Genomic DNA, 13289 nt, shown 5'->3' on the forward strand with positions numbered 1-13289 from the left:
CACAGAGCAGGAGGAGAGGCATGGTGGTTTCATCACAGTGCCTGTCTCAGAGGAGAGACCAGAGCTGTCCCTGGTTTCCAGCACAGACCCTGTGAGGATGTTTGTTCACTTGCATGCCTCCGATTTGCAGGAGAGAATTCTGGAAGACGCTCCAGGCAATAACCCTTCTGCTCTTTGGGAGCAGTTTTGTGGGCACTGCAGCTGTTGGCCCGGAAGCACAGAGGCTGGAGATGCAGCTTGCACTTATAGGGTTCCCTTGGCTACATGCTGATGTCTCTTCTCATCTATCCCCAGGTACGGGTCCTGGCGGGAACCTGTCAACCCCTACTATGTCAACTCCGGCTACGCCCTCGCCCCGGCCACAAGCGCTAATGACAGTGAGCAGCAGAGCCTGTCCAGTGACGCCGACAGCCTGTCCCTCACCGACAGCAGCCTGTAAGTGGCCCCTCCCTTGGGCTTGGCCCGCCTTCATCTCCCTAGAATGTGCCTTGTGGCCTCCTCCCCACTTAATGTCCCTGATTGGGGGTTGGGAGGCTGTTCTGAAGCTGTGATGTTTGTGGCAGCTTGTTGCTGGAAGTGGTGGAAGTGACCGGGGTCTCTACAGTGCCCTGTGAGATGCGTGAGGCCGGCCAGAGGCCTGTGAGCACTGCACACCATGCATAGATGCTGATACTGCATTGAGGGCTGATCTGTCTGGTAATGCTTAGGGCCTCTTGATTCCTGGTCTGCAAAGAGCTCTTGGGGCCGCGCATGGGCTTTGCATGTAAGAGACACAGTTGTTCCCAGACTGCATGATCCCCTGTGTACCAAGTACCACCAGGAGCAACCCCCAAGCCCAGAGCCAGCTCCAAAATGCTTGTTTTGGGGCCACGCCTAGCTATGCTCAGGGGTTATTCCTGGCTCCGTGTTCAACGATCATTCCTGGCAGTATTGAGGGGATCCTGTGTGGTGCCAGGGATGAACTTGGGTCAGTCATGTGCAAGCAATCACCCTATGTGCTCTATTACCTCTTTGTGCCCGCTCCGCCACTCCCCTACCCATTTTGTTTTAGATTTTGGACTACATACAGCATTGCTCAGGGCTTACTCCTTGCTCTGTACTTGGAGACTGTATGGGGTGCCAAGGATCTCAGGTTGACTGTGAGCAAAGCAAGCACCTTACCCACTGTACTATCACTCTGTGCCCCACCCCAACCCCAGTTTTGGGTTTTGTTTGTTTGTTTGTTTGCTTCTTTTGAGTCAGATCCAGTGATGCTCAGAGATTACTTCTGGCTCTGCTCTCAGAAACAAATGGGATGCCGGGGATTGAACCTGGGTTGGCCATGGACAAGGCAAACACCCTACCTGCTGTACTATCTCTCTGGTCCCCCCCCTCATTTTTTAAGTCTCTTTTTTTTTTTTCCTTGCTTTTTTGGGTCACACCCGTTGATGCACAGGAATTACTCCTGGCGGTGCTCAGGGGACCATATGGGATGCTGGGAATCAAACCCGGGTCGGCCGCGTGCCAGGCAGATGCCCTACCCGCTGTGCAATTGTTCTAGCCCCCTAAGTCTCATTTCTTACCCCCCAAAATAACATGTGTTTGGGAATATTTAAAATAATTTTTTAAAAATATCTGATACTGGGGGCTGGAGCGATAGCACAGCGGATAGGGCGTTTGCCTTGAACGCGGCCGACCAGGGTTCTAATCCCAGCATCCCATATGGTCCCCCGAGCACCGCCAGGAGTAATTCCTGAGCGCAGAGCCAGGAGTAACCCCTGAGCATCGCTGGGTGTGACCCAAAAAGCAAAAATATATATATATATATATCTGATACTCTATCTTGATTTACAGTAAGACTCAAATGTAGAGGTGGGGCCAAAGAGATAAAACAGGTGTTAAAGCACTTGTTTTACAAGTGACCCGCCCCCATTTGACCCCAGAATCACATGGGAGCAACTTCTCCCCAATCCCCTCAAAATAAGTAGTGTGAGTTCCCAAAATATGTGGGTGCTGCGTGATATGTGCATTCGGTGGCCGAGAGCCGCCTTCCATCCTCCCCAGACCTCCCTGGCAGAGACAGAGACGGGGACCACAGCCTGATGGTGAGTATGGCCTGTTTAATGCAGTGCTGCTAGCATACCTGTAGAACATCTGAAGGGGTCAGGGGCGTAGGACTGCATGTCCTTGTGATTTACAGAGGTAAAACATTCCAGCAGAGGCAATTCTTGCGGGGGGATAAACCCAAGGAGACTCTCTGTCTCCCAGGGATATCTATATTGCTTTTCTCTTTCCTTCTAGTCATAGATATCAAACAATTAAGCCAAGCAGTTGATTCTACTTCTTACCAATGCTTGCAGTCATTTGGATAAACACAGTAAGAGATAAAGATCCCCAAACTTAGTTCTCTGGGCTCTGAGAGCAAGCAAGGCTTTTACTGTAAGTCCCAGACTGAGTCCTCAGGTCAGTTCAGCTTGGCCTTCCCCATGAGATTCCTGTCTCTTAAGTCATAACAGCTTGCATCAAGACCATGCATTTATGTTTTCTAGACTGTGCTATTTCTTTTTTTTTTTTTTCTTTTTTGGGTCACACCCAGCAATGCACAGGGGTTACTCCTGGCTCTGCACTCAGGAATTACTCCTGGTGGTGCTCAGGGGACCATATGGGATGCTGGGATTCGAAGCCGGGTTGACCGCATGCAAGGCAAATGCCCTACCCGCTGTGCTATTACTCCAGCCCCGTAGACTGTCCTATTTCGATGCTAGGGTAGCTTTGTTGCTCGCCGCAGGTCCATCCCAGTCCCACAGTGGGACCTCCCTTTTTTGGTGTTAGGAACTATAGCAACCGAAACCTGAGTCAAGTAATTATGACCAATGCCTAGGAATAGATATATTTTAGAGTCAATCAACTCCCAAATACTAGGAGCATAGCATTAAGGTCTTTCTGTGTTTAAGCAAAAAACGTTGCTCTATAGTAAAATATGAAAAGGCTGTAGGGCAAGTAGTAGAAAAGCATGTAATTCACTACAAATACAAAATCCAGAATTACCAGAAATCCAGAATTACTTGGTTTATAAGTAACTAAGATTGACTCGGGGAGCTGTGACAATGAGATGTAAAATACACAGGAAAGGTTAAAGATAAACTCAGGATTAGGGATGCTCACAACAACACTAAGCTGCTCTGGGAGGAGAAAAAGAGGCATTTCACTGATGAAGCCTAAAACACAAGGTTAATATCCAACAAGTAGGAATAGCCAAGAATTTGGATTGTAAGATTGTGGCAGATAACTGAAGCCATACTGTCCTCAAAAAATTAAAACTGACATCCGCTCATTCCTGACACTGTGTTCAGTACTCACTCCTGGTGGGGGCTAAGGGACCATATGTGGTCCTAGGGGTGGAATCCAGGTTGGCTGTGTGAAGACTAGCAGCCTTCGTGCTATGCTGTTGGTCCGACCCCATGGTCTGCATCTCCAGGGCAGCTGCTCTCTCTGTCTCAGCCTCAGGCCCTGTGTTCCCTGAGCCCTCGCCAGCAGTCAGACATCTACCTGTCAGGGTACATGAGAAACGAGGTGGTGACTCCGGACACGTGGGTGAAAGCTTCAGGGCACGTTTAATGCACTGAAATCTGTCTGGCATGGCCCATTCCCCTGGTGCCAGGGACATGCAGGCACAGCAGGAGGGAGTGCCGTATCCTTCCTGGCTTTGCCCAACCAGATCCAGGGCCTGAGGTTGTGGTTTTTGGTGAGAGGTGGTGGCTGTGTTGGCCTGTCTGTAACCCTGCAGACTCTGGAGTCCAGAACCTCCCTCGGCCCCTGGCACTCCAGGCCGCCCCGCTGCTGCTTGTGTCTGTGAAGGAAATGAGGCCCAGGTCCACTCACCCCTCCAAAGCTCACAGTAGCCTGGGCATCCCTCAGGGAGCAGAAAATGGGCCCAGCAGATGACTCCTGTATCTTGTGGCACCTTGATCACTGTGTCTGAGTGTCCATCCAGGGCCAGTAGCGGTTCCTCTCAGGCTTGAAAGCTGTGAAAGCTGCTCTGGCCCCGGCATGCCTGTCCTGAACCCCACAGACAGCAGCTTGTACTCACATGACAGGTCCTGAATCTCAGGGACTGTGGTGTGTGCTCACATGGCAGGTCCTGAACCCCAGGGACTGGCGTGTGCTCATGTGGTGGGTCCTGAGCCCCAGGGACTTAAGCTGGTGTTGACTCATGTGGCTGTTTGCTCCTTGCAGGGATGGGATCCCGCCATACCGGACCCGCAAACAGCATCGCCGGGAGATGCAGGAGAGTGTGCAGGCCAACGGGCGGGTGCCTCTACCTCACATCCCTGTGAGTACTGCTGCCCCTCCAGTGTCCTGCACTGCTGAACTTGATCACACTGAGGCTGCAGCAGGAGGAAGACACAGAGGCCGGGGTCAGAGGTCACTGCTCTGGAATCCATGGAAGGTTCTGGAAGGTGCACCCCCTTCAGTGGACGCTATCAGGAGAGGCTGAAGCGAGCCTGGGTTGGGGCCTACAGGGGCCTTGCTCACCCGAACCCTGTTAGTGCTTATGCAGCTCCTATGCAGTGGGACATCTGTACAGAAAACCCAGTGTCCCTGAGAATCTGGGTCCAGAGTGCAAGAGGCACACACAATGTGGGATGGGCCGCAGTGAGAGCTCAGTTACCTTGTTAGCATTTCTGTCACCTGCTCACTCACTTGCCACCGCTGGTGGTGGCCCCATTACAGACTGCCTCTCACATCCCTGCCCCTTCTCCCCTCCCTCATTCACCTTCCTTTCCTTGTGGGCAGTTCCCCCAGCACCCCCTGCCCCTCACTTAGACCTTGGTGACTTTGATTTTTAAAATATATTTTGGGGGATCTGAGCAATAGTACAGCAGATTGGACTTGCATTCGGCCAACCCGGGTTTGATCCCTCGCATCCCATATAGTCCCCTGAGCATGGCCAGAGTAATTCCTGAGTTCAGAGCTAGGAATGACCCCTGAACATTGATGGCTGTGACCCAAAAAAGCCAACCCCCCCCCAAAAAAAAAGCCCCAAAAATGTATTATCCTGGACTAAAGTATAATACAAGAGTTATAGCACACTCCTTGCTTGCAGCTGAATCTGGTTTTGCATGCACCAGGAATAGCTCCTAAGCACTGTGTGGCCCAAAATGCACACATATTTTGTTATAAAGAACTTTATTAAGAAAGGGAGAAATTGGAATGGGTTCTGATCAGATTAGAGCATAATCTAAATTTTAATAAAATTTTAATTTTTTATAATTATCTGGTGGTTAGATACCAGAATATACTATTTTACCTCTTAGCCAGTGGATTGGGGTTTTTTCTGGGGTGGGACGAATTTTCCTGGTGCAGGTTTGCATAAAAGGTTGTGGACAGTTGTTTTCCCCCAGTATTCTCGAGTGGACTCTGCTGGCTCATAAACTCTGTGTGCTGGTGTGCATGTGCCTGTGAGGGTACTTTAGTGTGCCTGCATGTGTACTGTATGTGCTGATGTGCATGTGCCTGAGGGTACCTGCATGTGTGGAGGTATGCATGTGCCTGCGTGTGTGCTGGTGTGCATGTACCTGACGGTACCTGCATCTGTGCATGTACCTGCATGTGTGCTGGTGTGAATGTGCCTGAGGGTGCTTGCATGTGTGCAGGTGCTCATGTTTTTGAGGGTGCCTCACTCCTGGGTCATTGTGTGTGAAGCAAAATTTTACCAGGAATGATAGAAACGGGAGCAGCAGGAGGCTGATTTCCCTGGTGGAAAGGGAAGCCAGCCTTCACTTTAAAACAAACTGATCTTGGGATTCCTCTCATCCGAGTGTGTGGCTCACGGCCTGTCCCCCTGCAGCGCACCCACCGAATGCCAAAGGAGATCCGAGTGGAGCCACACAAGTTTGCTGCGGAGCTCATCCACCGCCTGGAGGCTGTGCAGCGCACGCGGGAGGCTGAGGAGAAGCTGGAAGAGCGGCTGAAACGAGTTCGGATGGTGAGGATACTTGGGGTACTTCTATTCCAACCTGATGGGTTGAGGGGTGTGCCGGCTCCTGCCTAAGCGACGTCTCTGCTTTGGATGCAGCAGATGTCAGGGTCAGAGGTTCCTGTTCCAGCTTCTGTGAGCTGGTTGCTTTGAGGGGACTGGTCTGCAGCAGACACCACATGCCTGTGCTCAGAGACAGCCCTCTGGGCAGCAGGCTGCGGGTAAAGTACAGCTCCTGAGGAGCCCACACACAAGTGCCCCATCCTTTGCAGAGTGTTCCCACTAGCACTCATGCCCTTGAGCACATGGAACTGTTTTCTGCATGTGCAGCACAGGAGCTGCTGTGGGAGCCACAATCAGACAGGATTCAGAGAGCCAGGGGAGGTTTCACTTGCCTTTTCCTGTGGCAGCTTCCCAGCACGCCCTTGCCAGACCACTGGTGAGGTCTGTGTCCTCGCCAGCACCTCCCCCAGGGTGGGTCTTTTAGCTGTGTGGCTGCAGCGCTCTGGCAGCCTTCTGTGAAAAGGCCAGCTCTGGCACAGTTGCTGTGGAACCCTGTGTTTCAGCTGGAGCTGTATTCTGGTTTGCCTTCATGGCAGAGCTGGCGCCTCACTTTACACAAGCATTGTCTCCATGTGAGGGTTGCTCCAGGGATGTCACCATGACTATTTTGGGGTGGGGTGTTACTGCCAGTGGTGCTGAGGCTGCGCAGTGCCCAGGACTAACCCTAGGACTCCCACATGCTAAATCTGCACTCCAGCCCTCTGAGCTGTTTCCCCAGACCTTCAGTGAGCTGCTAAGAACAAGCTTTTGCTATAACATGGCTAGTGTTGTGGGAATCTTGGGAAGATTTGCTGAAATCAACTCCCGTGATTTCCTCTGCAGATCTGGATCCTGGCTTACTGGCTGTATATGCCCATGTCCTGGGGGTTTGAGATTCGGGGTGTTTTTGTTTTTGTTTTTGAGTCACACACAGAGATGCACAGGGGTTACTCCTGGCTCATGCACTCAGGAGTTAATCCTGGTGGTGCTCGGGGGACCATATGGGATGCTGGGAATCGAACCCAGGTTGGCCGTGTGCAAGGAAAACGCCCTGTCCGCTGTGCTATCGCTCCAGCCCCTTGGGGTATTTTTAGAGCAGTTTCGATGATGATCTTGGCATATTGTCTGTCCTGGGAGTGCACTGTGACAGTGCCTCTGCTGTCCCAGAGGCTCCGAGAGACACACTTTCTCAGTGGGAGATGCACTTTCTAAGTGGCCAGGTCAGGAGGACAGTAGCCCTCGCCTCAGCCGGGCTGCAGCAGGAGGCCTAGTCGGGGGCTTTCCTTGGTAGAATCATTCCCACAGTCCCTCCTCCGTTCAGGGTGCTGCACAGCTTCTGCTGGAGTCACAGTTGGAGAGAAAACACTTCAGGTTTTTCTTTTCTTGCTTTGTGGTGCACACCCAGTGATACACAGGGGTTATTCCTGGCTCATACACTCAGGAATTACTCCTGGCGGTGCTCAGGGGACCATATGGGATCCTGGGAATCGAAACTGGGTCGGCCACGTGCAAGGCAAACACCCTACCCGCTGTGCTATCGCTCCAGCCCACTTCAGGTTTTTAATGAGCTCGATTTCATTGTAAAATTGGAAAAATAAAAAATGTTGACTGAGGAACTAATAACATTTCGTGCTGGAGAACACAGTGTGTCAGGTGCTTCTCTGCATTCATCCAGGTCGGGTTGAATCCTGGTTCCCCATGTGATGCACTGGACACTGCCAGGGCTCAGAAAACAGAAAGAGGAAATACAGGAGCAGTAGAGCAGTGAGGGGTGGGGAGGCTCAGATCTGAGAACCATCACAGGGAGCTGTAGCCCCAAGCTGCCTGTCTGTGATATATGATCTGTCACCTTCCCCCCACAGGAAGAAGAAGGTGAGGACGGTGATGGGCCGTCGGGGCTGACAGGCCCTTCCCACAAGCTGCCCTCAGCCCCTGCCTGGCACCACTTCCCTCCCCGCTACATGGAGGCGGGCTGTGGGGGTCTGCGGGATGCGCACGAGGAGGACCCTGAGAGTATCCTGGATGAGCACGTGCAGCGTGTGCTCAGGACGCCCGGCTGCCAGTCGCCAGGGCCTGGCCGCCACTCCCCTGACAGCCTGCACATGCCTAAGATGCCGGGGGTATTGGGGGTGGCCGCCCCTGGGCACAGCAAGCACCTGCCCAAGTCCGGGGCCAAGCACAGCCACCACCACAGCCACCACAGCGCCACCAGGCCCAAGGAGCAAGCTGAGGGCGAGACCGCCCGCCGTACACAAAGCAGCTTCCCGTGGGGCCCAGATCTGCACAGCGCTCACTCAGCCAAGCCCCGCAGCCACGCCGAGAGCCTGGGCACGGCGCCTGGGGCCAGTGACAGTCTAGCCCACGGGTGAGCACCCCTTTCTGCTTCTCTCAGGTTCTGCCATTCCTGGCCTGGGGTCAAAGCTGTGTCGTGAAGGCACCAGTCCCTGTGCAGTACCCTAAAACTGGGCTGGAGAGGGCTCAGGCTCTGCGTGCACTGCTGGGTGTCACCCCCAAATCCTATTTCTGGCCCCAGAAAAGTTTTCACACTAAGGTCAGCTGTGGTAGATGGTGGTCACACCACTGCCACTGTTTGGGGGCCTGGGAGGACAAGGAGCAAGTCCTGTGGCCCAGCCCTGTGGGGTGCGGTGGGCAGGGGACAGACAAGCCTGCTGTGACCAGCTCTCACCATGACAGCGGGAAGACTGGTCTGACCTCCAAGCGGAGCGGCAGAAAGGCTGAGTCAGGGCGGAGTGGCGGCGCTGAGGGCCCTGGCCCCGCCGAGGAGGTGGAGAGGAACCAGAAGATCCTGCAGTGGATCATTGACGGAGAGAAGGAGATCAGCAGACACAGGAAGACTGGCCACGGGTGAGCCTCAGGCCTGGGAGCCCCATGGCATGGTCCGAGTCTGGTGCCTAGGTGTGATCAGGCTCACTGTGGCCCTCCCAGGACGGGCCCTGCTGGCACCTCTGTCACAAGTTAGTTTCTTGGCAGCAACACCTCCATGAGGGCTGACTTTAGCTACTGGGGATGGAGTTAGGCTGTCCCTGATGGGCGCTCCAGCAGACCCCCTGAGCTTCAACACCTGTGAGGTGGGAGAGGCCCTGGAGCACCTCCCAGCTGATCCCTCCCCAGGGGTGGGAGCAGGTAATGGGGCTGAACAGATCCACCCAGGTCACTGGTTCCTTCCTGTCGTGAAGGCACCGAGAACCCCCTGTGGGACCCCCTTGCCTCCCCATTCCCTCTTCTGGGGCTGTTTCCTCTGGCTGCGGGAATCAGCTGCCATGTGTGGCCAGGCCTGGGGCTGCTTCTCGCTTCCCACTTTGTTTTTCACCTCTCTCCTAGCTGTCCTGTGAGCTCAGACACAGGCTTCCCATGGGGCGGTCCTCTTTCATGGTGCTGCCAGAGGCCAAGTTTTCATCTCTTTATTTGGGGCTTCTGTGCTCTAGTCCTGACGCCCCTGGGCCAGCTGTCAGAGCTTTGCTTAGTGCCTGCCAGCAGCCCTGGCAATCAAATCGTGGTCTTGGCTGGGATACTGACTCAGGCTTTGCTGCAGGAACGCAGGTGTCACCCCTGGGTTCCTGCAGGAAACAAGGAGGAACCCATACTCGGAACCTGATGTTGGGAAAGCACTAAGCAGCCTCCTGGACCTTTTGTGTTTGTGTGTTAACGGGGAACGAGAAACAATTCACTTAGCTACTGAGAGTAGCAGTATCCAATGTAAGGTTTTCAGACTTTCTGTTTCAGGGCTTTGTTTCGGGGCTTTGTTTCTGTTTTCAGCATGTATGGGGCTCTGAATGTGAACCCCAAGTACCATGGGCTGAGCGTACATGCTCAGGAGAGGCCCGGCCTTAGCTGTGTCAGCAGGGCCAGAGAGAGCTCCAGGGACTGAATGCAGACTTGAATGTAGGAAGGAGACCACAGTTAGGTTTGGTTCGGTTTTGGATTTGGTTTTTTAGCCTCACCTGACTGTGCTTAGGGCTTACACTTGGCTGTTAAGAGACTATTACTGGTGGTGCTTGGGGATTATATGGGATGCCTGGTATCTAACCTGGGTCAGCCATGTTTAATGCAAGTGCCCTCCCTGCTGTACTATTGCTCCAGCCCAGAGACCCAAGATTTGATCCCCAGATCACCCAATCAGTAGTATCCCCCTTCACCTTTCAAGCAACTAAAGGTATTAGAAAACAGGAAAGGGAAGTCAATGTCTTGTAGGCCAGGAAGAATGGCTCTGCGGAACACAGGGACAGTTCTGCCCAAGGCACACACTGTGCCAGCTATCTCTTGCTAGGATCTCACATGCCTACCCTTGTTTTCTTATTCCCAAAGCTCTTCTGGGACCAAGAAACAGCAGGTCCATGAGAGCTCCAGGCCCTTGTCCATCGAGCGTCCTGGGGCTGTGCACCCCTGGGTCAGCGCTCAGCTCCGGAACTCGGTCCAGCCCTCACATCTCTTCATTCAAGACCCCACGATGCCACCCAACCCAGCCCCCAACCCTCTGACCCAGCTCGAGGAGGCCCGTCGACGTCTGGAGGAAGAAGAGAAGAGAGCCAGCAAACTGCCTTCAAAGCAGAGGTTCGGGGTGTGGGGACACAGGCCTCTCCAGATGTCACTGCTGTCAGGGGTGCAGAGCTGTGCCCAGTGACTGAGAACTGGGTGGGGAAGGTGAATTGTCTTGTGCCTGTGATGTGGGTCCCAGACCCCTACCCCCAGCTACCCTGCAGAGCCGCCATACTCTGGTCTTGCAAACACCAATGCCTGCCATGGGGGTGGACTTCCTGAGGGCCTTCCATGAGGCCTGTGTACAGGCGTGGGTTGTATGCACGGACATGGGTCCCGCCAGTGCATCCCCTCTTAATCTGAAATGGGGTGCTGAGTCTTCACTCAGCCCTCGGATGTGGGGATCTTGTCCAGGGTGAGGGACTTGGGGGCAGCTGGGCTCCATGGGGCCAAGGGGTGGCATGGCCCAGAGTCCAGACTTGCTGGTGCAGGGCTGAGGTCCTCTACAGAGGCCTCCGCTGGAGCGAGGGGACAGGCCCAGGGCTCCTGACGGAGATCCACACTCGGGGATCCTGGCCTGACAGAAGCCACTTGTGTGGCTGGACTCAGGGTTTGCTGCACCCTGAAAAAGGCGTGGCCAGCTCATCTCCCCGAAGGCTCTCCCCCTGTGGGGAGCTGTGCGATGACAGAGATGGAGTACCCACTGCATCCCACCTGGAGCTCTCCAAGACCATTCCTGGTGGTGCTTGGGGACCATGTGGGATGCCGACCCAGCCATTGCCGAGCCCAGAGCATGCAGAGTGGCTGTTCTAGAGGGACAGCTGGACATAGGCCTTCCCCTCTGTCAGGGACACCACCTGACACGTGGTGCCAGGACCTGCAGGCCAGCAAGGGGCAGCTTTGCCTCTGCAGCCCCTTCCTTCCTCTTCTGCCCTCTGCTCCCTTCCCCACTCCTTTCCTGTGCTGCCTCAGGGTTCAGCTGTGACCAGCCCTGCTCAGACAGGTGGGGGGCACATCCACAGGACACAGGCAGAGATGGGGACCCACAGCCAGCCCCCCGTTCCTGCCAGGCCGTTGGATCTTGAAACCTCCTCATCAAGCCACTGTGTGACCCTGGAAGAGGTGGGGAACCCAGAGTCTCTGACCTGGAAGGAAGGAAGCAGGTGTCAGCCCCTGAGCTGCAGAGAGAGAAGGGCTGTGCCAGGCCATCCCAGGCACCCTGCAGTGAGGCCACAGAGGCTGCTGGTGGCCCAGGCCAGCAGCCGCTCAACTCAGTGCTGGACCGACTCCCCTGACTGCCCCACCATGGACGGGCTTGTTTCCGGGTGGATCCAGTCTGCGCTTGCCAAGTGTCTGCCTGACCTGTCAATACAGGAATGACCACACCCACCCTGCAGCCTCCCAGGGTCCACTGTTGTACACACCAAGTGCCAGTTTGGGGCTGGACAGTGTGAACAATGGACGCTGCATGCGTCCTGGCTGTACATGTGAGCCCTGAGCAGCACCCCTTGGCCCCGTCCCATGTGGGGCACCGCACTCACCCCGTGTTTCCCCGCAGGACCAAGTCCCAGAGGAAGGGCGGTGGTGGCGGCCAGCCCTGTGACAGCATTGTCGTGGCCTACTACTTCTGCGGAGAGCCCATTCCCTATAGGACACTCGTGCGGGGCCGTGCCGTCACCCTAGGCCAGTTCAAGGAGCTACTGACCAAGAAAGGCAGCTACCGGTAAGAACCTGGCAGACTGTCCCCACCACGTCCCTCCCTGACCCCTTGAGCACCAGTAGGCGTGGCCCCAACAAGCCCCATGTCCTCCATTTCTAAGCTCTTTCCTGCTGGCTCCACCACGGGAACACAGGACCGGGGCACAATTCCTTTGGCTGTGAGAGGGGTTCTGGAGGGGTGTCACCACAGAGGGGTGGTGGGTTCAGCCCTTGGGATCCGACTTGGTGCTCCAAAGCACCCCAGAGACCAAGGCAGGAGTTCCGCGCAGCAGTAAACTAACACCTCCCCTCCCCTGCCTGGTAGATACTACTTCAAGAAAGTGAGCGATGAGTTTGACTGTGGAGTGGTATTCGAGGAGGTCCGGGAGGACGAGGCCATCCTGCCCGTCTTTGAGGAGAAGATCATCGGCAAAGTGGACAAGCTGGACTGATCACAGCCTTCACAGTGCCACGTGCTGCCACGCATATGGCCGATTCCTTTCCGGGGGGGGGATGCCTTGGGCTGCCTTTGGGCGCTCATCTGTCCAGGTGGACAGGGTCCCTCCAGTGACCTCGCATGCTCCTGCCCCCTGTTGGCAAGGAGGGAGCCTGCCCTTGCCTCCGGAGCAATACTTGGGAAGCCCATGAGGCCAGCCCTAGCACTCAAGCCAGGCTCTGTGCCTCCTGGTCTCCTTGTGGTCTCGCCAGGACAGGCCCAGGGCCTCTGCTTGTCCACGTCACCGAGTGCCTTTGACAGTGTTGGTGCAGCTGTGCGGATCCGGCCACGGCGCCTGCTGGGCCAGCCTCTCCAGCCCCCGGGCCCACAGCTCAGCGGGCCCATGTAAATATGTACATTTCTCAGGCCAGGGTCAGCAAGGGCTGCCCCAGGCCCATTTTTCATGCGCTGACTTGTACAATTATCTTTTCAAAGGTACTTGGATAATAATAAAGCTTTTTTTGACCTTCCCTAGCTGTAGTGAGTGTTTCTGCTGCTCCCATGTCTGGAGCCATGTGGTAGGGCCCTGCAGAGGGTGGGCCATGGTCAGTGGCAATGCCTGAGCAGGTGTGCCCAGACCCCCTTGAGGGACCCACC

The 13289-nt window shown here is 55.0% G+C and overlaps 1 protein-coding gene across 4 annotated transcripts in view; it reads left to right on the top strand.

Annotated features, from left to right (window-relative positions):
• The window catches only part of AXIN1 (axin 1), a 30689-nt gene extending 17527 nt beyond the window's left edge, over window positions 1-13162 (top strand). For all 4 annotated transcript variants that reach the window (XM_055136425.1, XM_055136426.1, XM_055136424.1 and 1 more), the window contains 8 exons: window positions 295-435; window positions 4216-4312; window positions 5831-5968; window positions 7864-8366; window positions 8696-8866; window positions 10328-10573; window positions 12057-12221; window positions 12522-13162. In XM_055136425.1, the coding sequence (XP_054992400.1) occupies window positions 295-435; window positions 4216-4312; window positions 5831-5968; window positions 7864-8366; window positions 8696-8866; window positions 10328-10573; window positions 12057-12221; window positions 12522-12648 (1588 nt within the window). In that variant the 3' untranslated portion in view covers window positions 12649-13162. The remainder of the gene's footprint in view (window positions 1-294; window positions 436-4215; window positions 4313-5830; window positions 5969-7863; window positions 8367-8695; window positions 8867-10327; window positions 10574-12056; window positions 12222-12521) is intronic.
• Window positions 13163-13289: the final 127 nt, after the last annotated feature.

The sequence above is a fragment of the Sorex araneus genome, chromosome 4, assembly GCF_027595985.1.
Source record: "Sorex araneus isolate mSorAra2 chromosome 4, mSorAra2.pri, whole genome shotgun sequence".
Taxonomy (NCBI): domain Eukaryota; kingdom Metazoa; phylum Chordata; class Mammalia; order Eulipotyphla; family Soricidae; genus Sorex; species Sorex araneus.